Source organism: Dipodomys ordii, unplaced genomic scaffold (genome assembly GCF_000151885.1).
Source record: "Dipodomys ordii isolate 6190 unplaced genomic scaffold, Dord_2.0 Scaffold197, whole genome shotgun sequence".
NCBI classification, from domain to species: Eukaryota; Metazoa; Chordata; class Mammalia; order Rodentia; family Heteromyidae; genus Dipodomys; species Dipodomys ordii.
The window spans coordinates 2372963-2393856 of record NW_012267413.1 but is presented as its reverse complement, the minus strand read 5'-3'; the positions used below and the strand labels follow the sequence as shown (position 1 = coordinate 2393856).

The 20894-nt window shown below is 39.7% G+C and overlaps 1 protein-coding gene across 1 annotated transcript in view; it reads right to left on the bottom strand.

Annotated features, from left to right (window-relative positions):
• The window catches only part of Rcbtb1 (regulator of chromosome condensation (RCC1) and BTB (POZ) domain containing protein 1), a 52123-nt gene that overhangs the window by 4886 nt on the left and 26343 nt on the right, over positions 1 to 20894 (bottom strand). The window contains exons 5-12 of the mRNA XM_013034821.1: positions 20531 to 20697; positions 17992 to 18150; positions 13337 to 13444; positions 12815 to 12957; positions 10803 to 10993; positions 7022 to 7148; positions 6524 to 6531; positions 5639 to 5769 (exon numbers count right to left, since the gene is read on the bottom strand). Of these exons, the coding sequence (XP_012890275.1) occupies positions 5639 to 5769; positions 6524 to 6531; positions 7022 to 7148; positions 10803 to 10993; positions 12815 to 12957; positions 13337 to 13444; positions 17992 to 18150; positions 20531 to 20697 (1034 nt within the window). The remainder of the gene's footprint in view (positions 1 to 5638; positions 5770 to 6523; positions 6532 to 7021; positions 7149 to 10802; positions 10994 to 12814; positions 12958 to 13336; positions 13445 to 17991; positions 18151 to 20530; positions 20698 to 20894) is intronic.

The following is a 20894-nucleotide window of genomic DNA, read 5'->3' as shown; positions in this document are numbered from 1 at the left end:
AGTAACTGAACCCAATGACAGAAATAGGTGAAATGCCAGGTAAACAATATGAAAAAAAAATCTTTAACACACAATTCAACTCTTGGATGAGAAACTTAACAACATGGACGGAAATTGAGTAAGGAAATTGTTTTAAAAAAACAAAACCAGCAGACCAGGCTTACTCCTATAATCCCAGTTACTCAGAACACAGAAATCAGGCGGATTACAATTTGAAGAACAACTTGAATAAAAAGTTACCATCATCACAACTTCTAGGAATTCTGGCCATCATCAAGAGGGCAAACCTAAGAACCCATGGGGATGCAAGAAGGATCTGCAATATAAACAGAGGCATAGAAAACCTTAATTCAATTTAAAACCTTATTCAACAAATAAGGTAGATACTGCTGGTGTATGCCTGTCATCCCAACTCCACAGGAGCTGACATAGGATGATTGTGGCCAATCAACAAAACCCATAATCATATTTACCATTTGAATCCTGAAGAAGCTAGAACACAGCTCAATATAATATCTGACAAACCTATCACTAACATGGCAATCAATGGGGGAAAACTAAAGCATTTTCTCTAAAATGAAGAACAAGCCAAAGGTACTCAGTCACCATTCTTCTTCCATATAGTGCTTAACTGCTTAGCCAGAGAGTAGGCAAAAGAAAGAACTAAAAGGGACACAAATGGCAGGGAGGGAGGGGGAATCCAATTATCCTTGTTTATAGATAATATAATCGTATTCTTAAGAGATCCCAAAGATCCCACCAAAAATACCTAGGAATAAATCTAACCAAGGAAGTGAAAAGACATCTACAACGAAAACTGAAATACTGAAAAAATTGAAGGTAACACTAGAAGATGGATAGCTCTCCCATGTACATGGATCAGAATACTATGAAAATGTTTATTCAATCCAAGTCATACCAAAATTCCAACGGCATTCACAGAAATAGAAAAATCGATCCTGAAATCACATAAAAGCACAAAAGACTTGGAATTGCTAAAGCAATCCTGACCAAAAAGAACAATGCTTGACCTATTATAATACCTTATTACAAATTATACTATAGATAAACCGTAATAAAAGCAATAGGATGCTGGCACAAAAACACTAAGATCAATGGAAAAGATTACCTAAAAATAAGCTGAACCAGTTTCAGCATCTAAGTTTTGCCAAAGAGGGCCAAAAATTGTTGGAAAACGGACTCTTCAAAATGGTTTTGGAAAAACTAGATAGCCATACGTAGAAACCAAAACCAAACAACTATCTTTTACTCTGTATAAAAATCAATCTAAATGGCTCAAAGACCATAGTCTAAGACCTGAAACTTTGAAACTACTACAAGAAAACATAATAGAAATATTTGAAGACACAAGAATAGGAAATGGCTTTCTGAAAAGATTTCAATGTCTCAGAAAATAAGAGCAAAAGCTGACAACTGGACTGCATTAGATTTAAAAAGCTTCTACACATCAAAGGAAACAAGGAGTAAAAAGACCACCTATGGAAGGACTGAACGAAGGACCAGCATCCAAAATATGTAACTGAGTTCCAAAAATTAAACATCAAAAGAACAAGTCTAATTAATAAGTGGGCAAATAAACTAAACAGATATCTCTCAGAAGAATAGCCAATAAGAAATGTTCGACATCCTGAGCAAATGACACTGAGATTCCAGCTCATCCCAGTCACAACGGCAGTCATCAAACCAAAAAAAAATGCTAGCCAGTCACCAGTTGTCATGCCTATAATTCTAGCTACTGTAATTCTAGCTAAAGTTCAGAAGATCATGGTTTGAAGTCACCCTGGGCAGAAAAGTCCAAAACAACCAGCAAAAGCTAGGCAGGCTAGAGTCATGACTCAAGTGGAAGAGTGCCAGCCAAAAACAAGCAAACTGAGCATGCATGTAGGTCCTTAGTTCAAACCTTGGTTAGGGAAGAAGAGAGCTGGTGAGAAGCAGAGGAAAAAGGAATTCTTACAGTCTGTTGATGGGAATGTAAATCAGTGCAGCCACTATGGAAATCAGTGTAGTTTCCTCAAAAAGCCAAAAATAGAACTACACACATCCTGGGCATACAATTTAAGGAATCCAAGTTAGCATAAGATACCTGCACACTCATGTTTATTGTGGCATTTTCTTTCCACAGTTTTCTTTAGTAATAAAACACTGAAGATTGATAGTGTTAATATTCTCATATTGAAATTTTAGTGCAGCCTTTAGTGAAGTTCTAATCCAATTCTAAAAAGAAATGGGCACATGTTAACACTTCTTTGGAAGCCCACTGGGCTAGATCTGATGGGTTGTCATCTTGGTTAGAGCCACCCGAGATACATTCCAGATGGCACAAGATCTCCAAATACATCTACCTCCATCCAAACTTGCTATTATAAAACCCAAACCACAAGCCTATAGTTTATTGTATCACATACACAACAGTTCAATGAAGTTTTGACTTTTTCAAGATATATATGTGTGACTAGGAATGTGGCTTAATGGTGGAGTGCTTGCCTAGCATGCATGAAGCCCTGGATTCGATTCCTCGTTACCACATATACAGAAAAAAACCAGAAGTGGCACTGTGGCTCAAGTGGTAGAGTGCTATCCTTGAGTAAAAGCAGCTCAGGGACAGTGTCCAGGCCTCTGAGTTCAAGTCCCAGGACTCACAAAAAAGAAAAAGATACAAAAAAAGAAAAAAGGTGCTTCCTCCTTTACTACATGCAATTTTTATCATCAGAGGAAACATTTAACTTGGACCACTAATAAGTGAGAAAATGCTTTCATCTGGCTTCAGTTCTAAGTTTCCTGACACTTAGAGCTAAACCAATCTTAGAATTAGATTCCTGGGCTCATATTTATTGCTCTACCAAAAACAAAATCATACTGTATGCCAGTGGCTTACCTCTGTAATCCTAGCTACTCAGGAGACTGAGATCTGAGGATCATGGTTCAAAGCCAGCCAGGGCAGAAAAGTCTATAGGAATCTTATCTCCAATGAACCACCAGAAAACTGGAATTGGCACTGTGGCTCAAGATGATAGAGAGTAGCCTTGAGCAAAAAGAGTTCAGGGATAGCATCCAAGCCCTGATTTTAAGTCCCATGACCAATAAAAAATAAAACAAAAACAAAAAGCATGGACTATAAAATGCTCAGCAAGTTCAGATTTTCTGAAAAGCTCTCTACTTGGTGAAACAGTAATGCCCAACTGTTTCTCTTAATACTCAAATATATAGAGAAAACAAAATGTCAGGAGCATTCAGCCAAGCATGGTAGAATGTGTCTGTGATCTTGGTATTCAGGAGGTCGATGAAGGAGGACCACAAGTTTAAGGCCAATTTAAGCTACATATTCAGAGCTTGCTGGGAGAAAGGAAACAGAGGGGTAGGAGAAGGAGGGATGGAGGGGGTGAAGGCAGGGAGAGAAGTGAAAAAGACATGGAGGAAGAAGGAAGGAAGGGAAAGATGAAGAAAACAACCCAGGGCAGGTCGGAGGGAACGGAGGTACAACATGGAAACATCTCACCATTTTGCAATTTGATACTGAGCTGTTTATCTTCAGACAGTATTTCAATTTCACGGTCTCCCTTGAGGTACTATTTACTTAGTGTGCATTAGAAGACTATTCCTGTGGTCTTCCTTCAGATCTTTCTTAATAAGACTTGGAGAAAGCTTGATGATGTATTCACAATGCAAGGCTTCACAGCAACCACGTTGCTTTTGTATTTTGTACATCCTCATAATTACATCTATACATGTTGGGGTACATTTGCTTCAAAATTTCTTGTTAAAAGAGGGCTTGGAAGAATCACAATTTTTACGGAGAAGAAATGTGAGAAAGAGACAGTCCCAATCTTCTTCACACTGTGACCCACAGGCAAAGAAAGTCATCTAACTTTCCTGCCCAGACTGGCTTTGAACCATGATCCTCAGATCTCAGCCTCCTGAGTAGCTAGGATTACAGGTGTGAGCCACCAGTGAGTGCCCAGCTGTCTTAGATATTTTTAAAAGCACCTTTTCATTTCTGATCAGTATACACTGTATGTTTGTATGGAAATGTCAATGAAATGCACCCCCTCATGTAAAACTAATATATGCTAATAAGTCTTAAACAGCACCCCTTCATGATGAGGTGTTTAATATTCTTTATTCTTTTGTTTACTAATTCAACATCTATTTCTGAGTGCTGAGTAGGTTCACACCATCACAGGCAGTAGGAAGTCATGTATCTGCAGTCTTTAATTTTTAATGTGTAAAACTAGCAAAGCAAGCAATCAGTTTTACAGCCTTTCCTGTAGTTTCTGGGTAGAATTTAGCTCAAGGTGAAGAAGAAACTTTCATCAAGGGCCAAATGTTTGCTGACTGGTGTAAGTCAGCAAAGTCTAGGAGCAAAGGTTTAAATTAAATGCAGAGAACTGTGGAAAGCACAAGGAAGATTTGGTAATCAAGCACTAAGGAGACAAAAGACATCAACCAGAATTAAAATCCTATCTCAGGGAGGAAAAGAATATAAAGAAATAACATTTCTAACAGAGGATCATGATGTCACAGGAAGGGTAGGAGAAAAATACAAACATGCATTTTCTTCTCTGAGAAACAATTTACTTTGACATCTTTCCATCTGTTGGGCTGCAAAGTCAGCCATGTTTGACCTCATCAAATATTTATCACCATAACAGAACCTCAAACTAATAAAACAGGATACATTTTAAAAATATAAGATATAATGATTAACTTTAATTCCTAAGCAATAGTTGTGAAGTTTGTCCTCCATTACACTTCAAAGGCTATTGTAAGGGTCTTTGACAAATTTCCCAATAACAAGTATTCTGCTTCATCAAATGACAAAATATCCTAAGAATAAGCTAAGTGTGCATGGCCATTAGCTGGTCATTTTGAATCTCTCAACCTTGTAAAACCAATCATCTATTTGTGAGCTGCTATCCTTACTGCATCCTTTAGATGGTACTGTTTTCACAGAATTCAATACATATTTATAAACACTTACTAGTGCCTAACACATGCCAAGCATCAAAGTACACAGATGAGGAGGGTCCAGATCCTGCTCATGAGGAGCTTACAATCTCATGTTCTGCTTAACTTCAACAAAGTGCCCTCAACAAACAAATTCATAGACTCTCAAATTCATAGACTCTCTAGAGATCTGAGCATCCCAGACTAAGAAGTCAATCAAGTACAAAACAAAACAGAGTCCACAGCCAATCCTTCACAGGAATCAATGAGTTCTAAGGAGACATGACACAGATACAAACACAGGGCATCTTGGATTTCTGACAGATGGGAAGACAACAAAGTGGGCCTTGGGAAACACTGATGGCCACAGAAAAGCCCTAGAAACTACAGCACTTTATATTCCAACTGCAGAACACTGCTAGGGCGTCAGTCAGTCAGACTTTCATCTTTAGTTTTTAAGAATGGAAACAGGACCAATCATTTCTGAAACAACAGAGAACTAAAGGCCAGATTTCACTTCTCAATTACCAGTCAGTTTACTGAGACCCTAAGCAGAGGTGAAGCTAGTCATGGCATTCCTTGTGTTACATGAGAGGAAGAGGGGAAAGGCGTGCAAAGGCGTGCACAGTGAGTTACAGGCAGCTCTGCTTTGCTGTTTTTCGAATTAGGTTACCTCTGCATCATATCTGACTGCAGCAGAGAATAAGGAAAAGGCATTTTCCACAGTAATTCCTCGCTTGATAATGTGCTGACAAAGTTTTTTCAGTCTGGTTTCACAGTAAGATGTTGCCAAGTCCAAAAGACCTAAAAGTAAAAGGTATAGAAGTTTCAATGCAGTTTATAGTAACTTCATATAACTGATAAGCATACATATCTTATTTTAGTGAACAGATTAACTCGGGAGAAATTCCCTTTATGTACTAATTCTTTTTTATATAGTGTGGTCATGTTTCTTGCCCTGACTTGCACTTGGACTATGACCTTTTTGTTTTAGGGTTCCTGTCACACAGCTGTACCTGGCTATTGGATAAAAAGGGGTCTAACAAATATGCCCCAGCTGATTGAACTTCTAAGCTCCCATTCTTCGCTCCAAGTAGCTAAGATTACAGGTGGAAGGCATTAGTACTCAGCATGAGTAAAGTTTTTTACTACCTATCTCTGCTACCTCCAAAATCATGCCTCTTCTATATTCACTTTTTTTTTCTTTTTTCTTTTTTTTTTTGGGTCCAGTCGTGGGGCCTGAACTCTGGGCTTGGGCGCTGTCCCTCAGCTCTTCAGCTCAAGGCTAGTGCTCTACCACTTGAGCTACAATGCCACTTCTGGCTTTTTTCTTTTTGCTTATGTGGTGCTGAGGAATTGAACCCAGGTCCTCAGGCATGTAAGGCAAGCACTCTATCACTGAGCCACCTTCCCAGCCCTCTTTTGTAGTTTTTTAAACCACCTAAAATTTCCAATGGAAACAAGTATCCACAAGATCTTTTACGTATTTTGCTAGGAATTGAATCCAAGGCCTTGTACCTTCTAGACAAGTGCTATACCACTAAGCTATTGCTCCAACCCAATATCCTTAAAGAACAGTTTAGACAAATACTTTTATCTCCTATTTTTCTTAGAAATTCCAATGTATGCTTACTGTGTATGCTTACACAAAAAAAAACTCTGATACTAAATGAATTATACTTTTTAAAAATATTATATTGCCAGGTACCGGTGGCTCACACCTGTAATCCTAGCTACTCAGGAGACTGAGATCTGAGGATCATGATTCAAACCCAGCCTGGGCAGGAAAGTCCATGAGACTTATCTCCAATTAACCACCAGAAAACCAGAAGTGGCACTGTAGCTCAAGTGGTAGAACACTAGTCTTGGGCTGAAGAGCACAGGGACAGCGCCCAGGCCCAGAGTTTAAGCCCCATAAAGGACAAAAAAAAAAAAAATACATTGTGACATTTCCCTCTACTGCCAAGGATACTGCTAATCAGTATCAATTCCTTGAAATAAACAAATGGGAATGGCAAAAAGTAATTATTGACATCTCTAAACTAATGCAAAATACCTGATTTTCAACACGGCTTTATGGACATGAATGTATTTCCCATCAATTCGAAACTTCAGATCAGCAGTTTCTGGACTATCGAATTCTTTCTTCAGTGATTCTGCAACTGTTAAAAAGTCTTCCTGATCTGAAGGTAATGAGACACACTACTAATAGTGGACAGACTCAAAGCATAAAAGACTTCTGAACAATCAGCAGCAGTATGGTGTTTAATTTCATTTGTTCCTGAGAATCTATGCTTTAACAAACCAATAGCACAGCATCTTAACAACTATAAACTATCAAACAAAAAAACTCAGTACTTGGGAAAGCCAAATATATTAGCTAGACATGAGGAATGTTTGTTTAAAAACAGAAATCTAACTTTAAGGGTCTATCAGTTTTCTTAGCAATGTGCAGACATCTCTGCCCTGCTTTGAGGAATGGTATATTCAATTAAGAAAGAACAAGCAGGTTCTTAGTCAGATAAACTTCCTAAGTATCTGAAACCTAAACAATATAACAATGAAACCCTCACCCCGTGTACAACGTAAGATAAAAAAAAAAAACCCTGTTAGCCGGGCACTGGTGGCTTATGCCTTTAATCCTAGCTACTTAGGAGGCTGAGATCTGAGGATTGAAGTTCAAAGCCAGCCCAGGCAGGAAACTCCATGAGACTCTTATCTCCAATAAACCACTAGAAAACCAGAAGTGGCCTTGTGGCTCAAGCGGTAGAGTGCTCGCCTTGAGCTGAAGAGCTGAGGGATAGTGCCCAAGCCCAGAGTTCAAGCCCCAGGATCGACCCAAAAAAAAACAAAAACAAAAAAAAAACCAACTCTGTTAATCCTAAAAATTAATAATCTTCCTCTCTATGTAGAAACAGAGCAAATATTGCCAGTAAGAGATCTAAAGGGAACAGCTTTACATAACACACAGTCACATGACTAGATGAGAACTGATGAGTCTATGTAATTAGAGTTGGTTATTCTGAATAAAGTAAAGGCTCCTATGAATTCATGGGACTTTATGTGTTCTTTACATATATGAGGGAAGGAAAAAAAACAGAAGGTAACTACCAGGGAAATAAACTCTAGAGGTCCTTCCTGAGCACTGAACAGAGCTACTACAAAGACTTCTACTGCAACTGAGCTGAGCTAAAAAATGAAGAGCTCACCTGTCTAAAACCAGAAGGACCTGTGCCACTTGTGGTCCATCACCAGGGCAACTCTACAGGAAGGATCTGACACTACAATCTAGGCTGGAGCTTAACAGATAGACACAAAGTGTCACTTCTCCGAGTCTTGTAGCCTCACCCTACAGCTCTTCCACACTCCCACAAAGCAAAGCTCCACTGGCTATGCAGCAAAGGCACATAGTTCTCAAAAATTAGTCTTTCACTGCTCTATAGTCCAGTCACTTCAGGACAAAAGAAAGGAAATGAGTCAGATGGCAGTGCATCGAGTGGCATAAATGGCCTCCTCACCCACCCAAAACATGATTGCTTCTCAGAACCTCCACCTCAACATCTAGTCACAGGGTGGAAATGGCCCTTTTTCCTTTGCTTGTTTCTGATGGCAAGTACAAGACCTCTTCACAGAAGAAATGTGAAGTCTCCAGTTAATCTTCTTCTTAACACTTAGAGCCAAGAAAAAAAAACCACTCATGATGACATTTAGTTCCTGGAAGTATAAGAAGTCATCTAAAAAATACAGTTAGTAACAATTTTTTTCCAAACTTGACATTAAAAATTCCAGGAAAAGCTGGAAACACCAGTGTTTCCTATTTATAATCCTAACTACTCAAAAGACTTAGTCTGAACCAGTGGCAGTTCTAGGCCAGCCTAGATTTTTTTTTTAAAAGGTTCATCAGACTCTCATTTTAAACCATAAAAAAAATGAATGAGGTGGTGTGAACCAGCCATTCCAGCTGTAGTAATATATGTAAGAGCAGGATTACAGCTTAGGCAAACAGGATTTTATCTCAAAAGTAATCAGATGTATTTGCAATCCAAGCTACTCAGGAAGAGATCGGAGATCTGAGGATTGCAGTTCAAAGCCAGCCTGGGCAAGAAAGTTTGTAAAACAATTATGTCCAATTAACCAGCAAAAAGCCCAAAGTGGAATTGTGGCTTAAGTAGCAGAGTGCAGGCCTTGAGCAAAAAAGCTAAGAAACATCAGCCAGACTCTGAGTTCAGGCCCCAGTACTAGCACACATACATACAAAAATGTAACCAGAACAAGCTGGACACTGTTTAGGTCATGACTATAATCCAAACTACTCAGGAGGGTGACACCTGAAGTATCATGGTTGGAAATCAACCTGAGCATAAAGAACTGCAAAATTCTATCTTCAACTAACCAGCAAAATAACTTACTGGAGGTGTGACTCAAGTGATAAAGTACCAGCAGTGAGCAAGAAAGCTAAGCCAGAGCACAAAGCCCTGAGCTCAGGTCCTGGTATCAGTACAAAAAAGTTAAAAGCCGGTTGCTGATGGCTCATGACTGTAATCCTAGCTACTCAGGAGGCTGAGATCTGAGGTTCAAAACCAGCCCATACAGGGAAGTCTGTGAAATTCCAATAAACCACTCAGAAAACTGAAAGTAGCGCTATGGCTCAAGGGTTAGAGTGCTCACCTTGAGCTAAAAAGCTGAGGGAGAGTGCCCAGGCCCAGAGTTCAAGCCCCATGACTGACAAAAAAATAAAATAAAATAATAAAATAACTAGAACAAAAAGGGCTGGAGGCATGTCTCAAGCAGCAGAGCTCCTAACTAGCAAGTACAAAGACCTGAGTTCAAAACCTAAATACCACCAAGAGAAAATTGTTCTGAAAAGCACTGTGCATTTTAAGATGAATAAGAAAGGCTTATCAAGGTTCTTGCAAGTTCAGGTAAGTAGTGTAAAGAAATCTAAGGAAGTTATTTGGGCACTAGTGGCTCATGCCTCTAGTCCTAACTACTCAGGAAGCTGCAACAGGATCATAGTTCAAGCCAGCCTGGGCAGAGAAATCCTCAAGACTCCATCTTAACCAAAAGAAATGCAAGACTAGAGCCATGATTTAAGTGGTAGAGTGCCAGCCAGGAGCAAGACAGTTGAGCCAAGAGTCCAAAAGCCCTAAGTTCAAGCCTCCACACTAGCAATAAAGACAAAAAGAAATACCTAAAAATGTTGTACTGATGCGCTTTTACATGTGTATGATTATGGCCACATGGTCCCACTAATCATATTTTTCTAATTGTATTTATATAAATATATCTTTATATACTATAAATATATATTAATTAAATTTATTATATACTATATATAAATATTATAGATTATATACAAAGATATAAGGTTTGTATTTATAAATAGTATTACAGCTAAGCTGGCAAATGAATTGAAAGGCCATGTTCACTTGGCTTCACTTCAAGTTTGGTAGTAGCTGAACTCTTTCTAAAGATAACCTCAAACTAGCGGGGAGGGGGACTAGTAGGTAAATGCTTAGGGAATAGAGGGTTTTCTTCTGGGGTTGGAAAAGTATTTTGGAACATGATATAAATGATGAGTACACAACATTATGAACATAAATTCCACTGGGTTGTCCCTTTAAGTTAACATAATATAAAACTAACCATATAGTCTCAATTAAAATGGAAGTGCTTGGGGAAAAAGAAGTCCACAGGGATACATCATTACATACAAATAAATCTGATTATTAAAGGTAACAGAGAATGAAACACTCTAAAACCTGAAAGAGCCTACTTCTAGCAAATCTGCAATAATATCTAGTCAACTGCCAGAAGCACCCTCCTGGGCTTCTTACCTATAGACAGGAGGCGCCATGAGACAGCAGGGGTGGCGAAGCACGCAAACACATCATCGGTGCAGGAGAAGTGGGTGAGGTGAGGGAGAATGACGGACTGGCCCCGGCACTGGCCCCACATGTACACATGCCCACCCTGGGTCTTGGCCGCAGACGTGTGGGTGGAGTGACAGGCTGCAATCTCTACTACCCTGAAAAGTTTGGGGGAAAAAAATGATACTTCTTTTATCAGAAAAGTCTTCAATATGCACCCCTTGCCCATTGTAATTTAAAAGTTTGTTCTTAGAATACGTCAAAGTACCCCAAGCCCAGGGATATTAGTGGCCAAGTCCTAGCTATAAAAAGCAAAAGATCAGTAAAACAATACTGTCTTTCTTCCTGATAGCCTTACTTCTCATTTGGGCTCATTTTGAGTTAGGATAAATAATGCATAGTGGTAAGGAATACTTTGAAAAGCAGATTAGAAGCCAAAATCAATGAGGAAAGTGGACACTGACAACACATCCTGACTGTTCTGGGGGCTGAAACAGTAGTTTAAATATACATATGTTACTACTACCTTTAATAGAGCATTTCCTAGTTAAAAGAGAAAACAAAACAAAAATGACTTTTCTCTCTTCCCCACACAAAGCTCATAAGCACTTGGATAAGAGTAATGGACTATAACTTAGGGCTGGTGGCTCATTTCTGTAATCCTAGACAGGAGATTGAGAGCTGAGAATCACAATTCCAAGCCAGCCTTGAACAGGAATGTCTGTGAAACTCTCATCTCCAACTAACCACAAAAAGGCCAGAAGTTGAGCTGTAACTCAAGTGGTTCAGAAAGCAAGCCTTAAGAGGAAAAGCTAAGGGGAGCGCCCTAGCTCTGAATTCAAGTCTCAGTACTGGCATGCACACACACACAAAGTAATGGACTCTGATGCCCAAAAGTACATTAGGCCAAACCACTTTATCACTAGGCTCTTAGAAGAGTCCAATAAACAGCACACAGTGGGGACCGATGGTATGGCTCAAGAAGCTGAGCGTATGCCTTGCAAGCTCGAAGCCTAGAGTTAAAATCCCAGTACTACCAAAAGGAAAAAAAAAAAAAAAAAAGAGACTCAAGTGGGTAAAACCTCACAATGTGGTTCAATACATATTATGCATCTATTCCAGTAGTACACATTAAATCAAATCAATATTTAAACAGATGGTGTCCTTTAAAGAAGTTGGCTCAAGAACTCAAGGGCAGTGGTGGGAGGGAGCGGATGGGAGGAAGGGAATAAGAGGGAAAGAGGAAACAGCTTATACTAAGCAAAAGGAAAGAAATGTACATATCACCACCGTGGGAGAAATAGTTGTATTGTCAAAGCTCAGAGAATTCACAAACATTATAGAAAATGATGACAATTTGCCTTGTGAAGGTTAAAATGTGTTTGCGATTTAACTAAGTATCACTATCTTACAATACTATGAAATTTGTGCAATTTAAGTAATCACTTAATCTCAGTTAAAAAAAAGTTGGCTCAAATGAAGTATTTTGTGACATTTTTTCAGCAATGCAATTCTTAATTTTTCTTTTTGAAGAAGCATGCTTTGTAAAGCAACACCTGTAATCAAGGGTATACAATTTGGAGATTCCTCAATTCTGCTCTGGTTTCTTTGAAATGTTAGATTATCGAAACATCAACTACATTACATACATTATTGAAGGCAAGCCAGGTTATAACATTTTATCGTGCCACACTTTGAATCTCAAAATGGCCACAGACTCTGACTTCCCCATTCAATGGTCCACACCAAGCCTGCCAGAATTACATTAAGATGCAGTCATTTATCAAAACTAGTGGCTACTTCAGAAAGCTTCATGAGAATCATATCTTCACGTTGGTTCTGTCTGGTATTCAAAACTATCTTTAAATGAGAATATTAATGAACAGAAAAGTCACAAAGCCAACCACCACAGCTCTGCCACATACAATCTTAAGGCCACATCGCACACACAGTCCTTAGATAGGACACAGCCACGTTACCTTTCTTTCTCCACCATGATGTGTGCTGGGCTTAGCAGATTATTTTTATTGCCAGTTCCCAGCTGCCCATATGTGTTAGCTCCCCAGGCATAGAGCAAGCCCTCATCTGTTAGTGCTAGTGTATGTGCATAGCCACAGACGATCTGCAAGTAAAAGGAAACTGTTACCATACCAAGAAACAGGAAGGTCAGGGACAACACTTGCTTAAAGATCATAGCCACCCTTTGAGAATGTCAGGTCATAGCATCAAGTTTGGTCTGGAATTTGTTGGCAACTGAGAAGCACTTGGGAAAACCAACACGCTGCTGGATTTCTCCATGAGTTGCTTTACCCAGTCAAGACTGATGTAAAACATAGTGAGTTTCCTTCTCATGGGAATTTAAGAAATAACAAACCACTCAATGTGGGAAAGGACATGGAATTGCCAGAAAAGAATGATAAAAGAGTAACCTCCAAAATATCTTCATGTCAAGAGCAAAGAAGAGGGACGGGGGTACAACCAGTAAGGCCATCACAATATACCTGGTTCACACACACGCTGTGGAGAGCTGCCACCCTCACGGGGGTCAGCTGGTTGCCATTGTTTCCCAAGCCTAGCTGACCATTGCCATTGTAGCCCCAGCCATACACCTGAGAGGGAGAGAAAGAAGAGGCAAGCGATGAGAACTGCTAACGAAGAGAAAACCCAGTCCTTCTAAACAAGTTAGATGCTCCAACATCTGCAATTCACCCAATGTGGCCTTACAATTTATCCAAAGAGATGTTCTGAGGTAGGAGGTGACAAGATTTGGCATCAATTCCTACTCCAAGACTTACCAGTTAGCCTTGGGAAGTTTCTCATGCATGTATTATACATGAAAAAGTTATTTGCAGTTATTAAATAGCTACTGTACATTCAGATACAGAAAAGGACTAAATATTTAGTCAAAATTTAGCAAAAGAAATGCACACACATTTTTTTGCAGACTAAGAGGTACTAAGAAAACTAATCAAAACACTACAGGAACAGTGAGGAGGAAGGACTTAGCTACAGGAAGAAAGTTTAGGGACTAACAATCGGAATGGGCTGAATATCACGACAGTGAAGGCACTCCAGGAAAAATCTATCAAAGGGTGAGACAGGGGACAAGAAGAGGGGCTGGATGAACACAGAGAAAAAGGAGAGGGGCTGGGAAGGTGGCTCAGTGTTAAGAGTGCTTGCCTTGCATGCATGAGGCCCTGGGTTCGATTCCTCAGCACCACATAAGCAAAAAGAAAAAAGCCAGAAGTGGTGCTGTGGCTCAAGCGGTAGAACGCTAGCCTTGAGCTGAAGAGCTGAGGGAGAGTGCCCAGGCCCAGAGTTCAGGCCCCACAACCGGACCAAAAAAAAAAAAGAAAAAGAAAAAGGAGAAAAGACCAGAAGGGAAGGGCTAGATGATAAAGTCATGAGGGAAAGTAGAATAATGCAATAAGAATTCCCAGTGAAATATTTCAAAATGAGAATTTATATTTTAAAGATCACACAGGCCACCAAAGAAGGGTGACAAGGACACAAAACATTAGAAGCAGAAAAATCATTCCATATATTACCTTTCCCATTGGCACACAGTGAGCTCTGATGAGGCTCTGAGCTAGGAAGTGAAGGAACCAAGAGAGGGGGATGGATTATAAAAAGGTTCTCATAGAACAAAATGGTTCCCTCAAAGGCTGGAATGAGAGGGGATCATATGCTAACAGAAACAGCTGGAGGGCTGAAAATATGGCTTAATGGTAGAGTGCATGCCTAGCAGGCATGAAGCCCTGGATTCCATTCCTCAGTACCACATAAACAGAAAAAGCCAGAAGTGTGACTGTGGCTCAAGTGGTAGAGTGCTAGCCTTCAGCAAAAAAAGCTCAGGGAGAGTGCCTAGGCCCTGAGTTCAAGCCCCAGGACTGGCAAAGAGGGGGAGAGGAGGGAGGGACAATAAAAGAAAAAAAGGGAAACAAACAGCTGGAGTACTAAAGTACTAAACAAATATGGACTAGAAACAGACAAACAATTAGGCTAGTTCCAATCAGAAACCTAAGACTTGTGATGGCATTACATTCTTCAGCAAGGCAGGTAGAGATGTGCACTGGGGTTTCTCAGGGTAATATGACAGAGGAACAGGGGCATGGGCTTTAGAGTAGTCAAAGCCAGAAGTACATGATAGGTATCAACTTTTTGCATGAAGCCATCAACATTTTTTTATGCTGGTCTCAGAGCTTGAACTCAGGGTCTAGGTGCTGGCCCTGAGCTTTTTTGCTCAAGGCTAGCCTCCACTATGTGAGCCACAGCTCCACTTCTAATATGGGTAGTCTCACACACTTTCCTGCCCTATCTAGCTTCAAATTGCAATTCTTAGTCCTCAGCCCTCTGAGTAGCTAGGATTATAGCATAAGCCACCAATGCCTGGGTGGCTATCAACATTTTTAATGGCACTCTTCTTGACATCAAAATTCTAACCTGAGAATTTATCCTACAGAAATATACACATAGAAGCCAGGTACCAATGGTTCCTGCCTGTAATCCTAGCTACTCAGGAGGCTGAGATCTGAGAATCGCAGTTTTGAAGACAGCCTGGGCAGGAAAGTCCATGAGACTCTTATCTCCAATTAACTACCAGAAAACCAAAAGTGGCACCATGGCTCAAAGTGGTAGAGCACTAGTCTTGAACGAAAAGGAGCTCAGGAACAGCAACCAAGCCCTGAGTTCAAGGCCCATGTCCAACAAAAAACAAAACAAAACAAAACAAAGCAGGAAACACAGGCATAGATACACAGAAAATAGCAGAAAATGAACACAGCACTGCTTATGACAGATAAAATTAACAATGATTAAAATGCTTGTCAGTGGAGCTCCAGCCATGGGTGATTGATAGAAGCAGGCAGGATTCAGACCAGATACCCTGTGGATAATTGGTCTAGGACATGAAGACAAAGCAGCACATGCTGCAAATTGAGCAGAAAAACAGATGGGTATACAACAGCAGAGAAAAACAGTAGTAACCTAGTACTGCTCCTCCCCAGCTAAAGGTAATTATACTTATCCTTATATAATTATTTATAAAGAGGAATTCAGAACTGATAAAAATGGAAAAAAGATTCACTTTTTAGGTTTCCTTTGTTAATTTTATAAAAAATTATATCTTTAAAAAAAATAAAGGTGTAAACTTTGGAAAACAGTATGGAGGTTCCTCAAAAGACTCCACATAGAGCTCTCCTATGACCCAGCAATCCCACTTTTGGGCATTTACCCAAATGATCACAAACAAGACCATTACTAAAGCTACCAGCACAACTATGTTTATTGCAGCATTATTTACCATAGCTAAGATATGGAACTAACCCAGATGCCCCTCAGTAGATGAACAGATCAAGAAAATGTGGTATGTATACACACACACACACACAAAAAAAAAAAATGGAATTCTATGCCTCCATCAGAAAGAATGGCATCACCCCATTTGTTAGGAAATGGAAAGACTTGGAAAAAATTATATTAAGTGAAGTAAGCCAGGCCCAAAGTTTCCCTTATTTGCAATAACTAGTACATGTCTAGGACAAGCAGAAAAGGTCATATAACATGTTAAGTGAAACGAACCCCAAGAGAGGGACACAAGTGGGTTTTTTTTCTTTCTTGCTATTGTTTTTAACATATTTATAATGTATATGTGATTTTTTTGCTTCTTTTGTATGTTCCTCCCCCACGGTATAAACTGTTTTCACTGTATTTGATTTCAGTGCCCTGCATCTTGTATATTCATTTTTCTAATTTGGGAAGGGGAAGGAAAATAACAAAATGCTGAAATAAGGATACAGGATGACCCATTGTAACAATGAGATGTACAAGACACTATGTTGAAAACGAACTTTACAACTTTACAACTTCGGGGGTGGGGGTAGGGAAGAGTTGGGGAGGTGGGGAGAGAAAGGATGATAGAGGAAAAGTAAAGAAGGAGGTAACAATAAGTGTACTCATCTTACTCATGTAACTGTAACCCCTCTGTACAGTATTTTTACAATAAAAAACATATATAATTTTTTTTGGGTCCTGTCATGGGGCCTGAACTCTGGGCCTGGGCGCTGTCCCTCAACTCTTCAGCTCAAGTCTAGCGCTCTACCACTTGAGCCATAGCGCCACTTCCAGCTTTTTTCCTTTTGCTTATGTGGTGCTGAGGAATCGAATCCAGGGCCTCATGCACGCAAGGCAAACGCTCTACCACTGAGCCACCTTCCCAGCCCATAAATTTTTTTTTTAAAGGTGTAAGAACAATGGAATAGAGGCTCTTAGCAGCTATCCCAAGGAATTCTGATCATCCAGAATGACAACCAAATTGAGATTAAAAAGTAAGTCTGGGGCTGGGAATGTGGCTTAAAGGTAGAATGTTTGCCTAGCATGCATGAAGCCCTGGGTTCAAAGTCTCCATAGCACAAAAACTAGAAAAAAGCCAGAAGTGGCACTGTGGCCCCAGTGGTAGACTGCTAGCTTTGAGCACAGAGAGGCTCAGGGACAGTGCCCAGGCCCTTAGGTTCAAGCCCCAGGACTGAAAACAATGAACAAACAGAAAACACTCAATAAGTCTGCATAGGTGAGCATAACAGTCTGTATCCATAGAATTTCTGTAAGCACTAGGAGATGCATAGATGGTAATGCAGAGGTGGTGAGTGACCCATCTAAGTATTAGTTTCTGCCAGAAATAATTTAAGAGAAATAACCATTAGCTCAAAAGTGACTGATGGGGTAGTTTTTAAAAGTTGCTAACAATCAGGACAACAAATTCTACTCTATCAAGTTGCTTCTTCCTAGGAGCAAACATTTGAGATGTGGTAACTAACTACACCAAGACTTTGTATCAGTTGTCTTGAAAATGTGCAGTTTACCTTTCCATGGTTAGAGAAAGGTGGTGTGAGATTCCTGAACCCATTAAATCAGAAATACCTATAAGCATTAGGCTATATGGATCTTGCAAAACATCAAATGTAGACATAACAGAATCTTTCTTTGCAGATAAAGCTTGGGATTTCAAGAAGTCATTCTAAAGAACAGATACCATTTGACTGACTAGTGCCTCTAACCCTCAGTCAAAAATCAGTTAACTGTCAATAAGCTGCCAAGAAAAAGTTTCTTGTTTATGAGAAAGAGGAGTAGAGGAGTGACTAGAGTGCAGAGAACTCACCTCACCATTGTCCAAAACAGCCATGGAGGAAGTCTGACCACAGGCAATGCCAACCACCTTCTTAATATGTAAACAGTTTGTAACTTTTCGAGGAGTTGGTTGATTTGCTGTAGATCCTGATCCCACCTGACCACAATTGTTATAGCCCCATGCAAATACCTACAAGAAAAAAAGAAAGAAAATGAGGGCTTATGATGTGCTAGATAGTGCTGGATTATTATACTATTTAATCTTTGCTATACTCTATAAAATGATGCTGGGGTAGGCAAAAGTCACATCCTCTCTTCAGGTGGATAGATGAAACCAAAACAGTTCTAGAAACTGAAACTGAGATTAGAATCTTACTTGCAGATTCAGAGCCAATTACTAGAACAAGCGAAACTGGGGCACAGGCATTTTACTATGTACTTACTATGATCTTGCCCACTGTGCATGGTACCTTGATAATTAGGATAAGTATACAGATACTTTCTTCAAGCATCAGTAGCAATGAAATATATGCCACACAAGTATCAATGATGTAAAACAATCTGCTCAATTCTTTGTACAAATACATTTTCTGCTTTTTCTTGTCTTACCAATCAACAATACTGAGCATTATATAGTTTTCCCTGAAATAGTTCTTCATAATGTAGTAAGGCTTGCAAGTGCTAAGGAGACATTTGTCCCTACAGAAATGACCCTAGTTATTAGGCTTTTCCTGGCGATATTTGTTCTGAATTCTTATTTGCTCTCTGTCAGCTTCAGAGAGCAATCATTCTCCACTGAATCTCAAGCCTATTTTTCTCCTCTTACCTGCCATATTCTGAAAACCATATTTTTAATACAGAGAGACAAAAAGAAAACACTCCCAAGTCCTTTTAAACTAGTATGGCCATAGAAAACAAGAAGCAGGTATTGAAGCAGGTATTGGCAGTAAGGGAAATTTCTTCCAACACAAAGAGAATTTCTAACACCACACTTTACATGCCTTCAGGAAACACTCTTCACACATTTGCATGTTTGCATGTATATGCACATATGTGTATATATGTATGTGTGTGTATGTTTGGTACATATGTGCCAGTTCTAGCAAAACAATAATCTTTTTATTTTTTGGGGGGGTACTGGTCCTGAACTCAGGGGCTAGGCACTATAAATGAGCTTTTTCACTCTAGGCTGGACTCTACCACTTGAGCCAAAACTCCACTTCCAGCTTTTAGTGGTTAATTGGAAATAAGAGTGTCAAGGACTTTCCTGGCTTTGAAATGCAATCCTTAGATCTCAACCTCCTGAAGAGCTATGATTGCAGGTATGAACCACCAACACATTGCGGTTTTAGTTTTCAGAAACAAGATCTTACTCTGTAGACAAGCTTGCTTGGAACTCAATAGCTCACTATCTCCTGTCTCCACCACTTGGGGGAAATATTATGGGAATGTGTGCCATGGGTGTACACTGGCTATGTAACCATTCTGACTACATAACACATGTAATGCTTGAGAAACTCACTGTGTTCCCACAATGCTTTTAGCTACAAATTATGCCAAAACTAAATATGATCACCATTTTTCTTATTTTCAATTTTTTTTGGTACTAGAATTTGAATTCAGGGTTTCACGCTTGCTAGACAATTGCTCTACCATTTGAGCCATACTCTCATCCCAATTTCTTACTTTAACGCAGAGCACTTTCATAATAGCTGAAAAACAGGAGCAACTATGGATCATCTAGAGATTAGTGGGTAAACAAAATGTGGTATTATACATACATTCAGCCTGAAGACACTAGCTAAGAGAAGTAACAAAATGGCAAAGAGTGTCTATTCCACTAGGAGTTTCCTAGAGCGGTCAGAGTATAGAAACAGAAGGTAGAAGGATGGTTGCCAGAAACTGAGGAAAGAGACTGAAAAATTAATGTTTAACAGATAGTCAACTTTATTTTTAAGGATACAGGTGGACCTGTTGCAACAATGAGAAGTACAAGTTGACATGTCCAAAACGAGCTTTACAACATCGGTGCAGGGGGGGGGGGGGGGGGGGTGGCTGGGAAGGGTTGTGAAGGGTAAACAAAGGAGGAGGATGCAATGCTTGGTAAGAAATGTATGCATTATCCTGCCCATGCAATTGTAACCCCTCTGTACAGTATGTTCACAAATAAAATTAAATTAAATTTAAAAAAAAAAGATAGTCAACTTTACAAGATGAAATGAGTTTTCTCAGTGTGGTAGTAAAAGTTGTGTACAATAATCTAAATGTACGCTGGGAAGGTGGCTCAGTGGTACAGCACTTGCTTTGCATGCATGAGGCCCTGGGTTTGATTCCTCAGCACCACATAAGCAGAAAAAAAAAGCTGGAAGTGATACTGTGGCTCAAGTGGTAGAGCGCTAGCCTTGAACTGAAGAGCTGAGGGACAGCGCCCATGCCCAGAGTTCAGGCCCCACAACCGACAAAAAAAAAAAGGTTGAGCCAATAATCTAAATGTACTTAAATTCTACATAATAAGAATAAGATGGTAGTGTGTATTTTTTTACAATTAAAAATAAAAGCAGTGTGCTTACCTCTCCATCAGCTGCCAAAGCCAGTGAATGGTGTGAGCCACAAGCTACTTCAATCACCTGCTTGATCAAGAGATTGGTACAAACTTGTATGGGAGCAACGCCTTGACTGGTGGTCCCATTCCCCAGCTGGCTGTATCCATTGTGGCCCCAAGCGTAGACCACTCCATCTATATACATGAGCACACAGAGAAATCAGCTCCAAGGGAAAACTCTCTTCTGCAGACTTAGTGCAACTCATTCTCCAAATATGTCTCACATTGCCCTCTCTTCTCTGTAAAATAAATTCTAATAGGACTCCAGGAACAGAAGGAAGAACGAGAGAATAGAAAAAACAGAAGCAAAATCTTTAATCAAAGAACTTGGT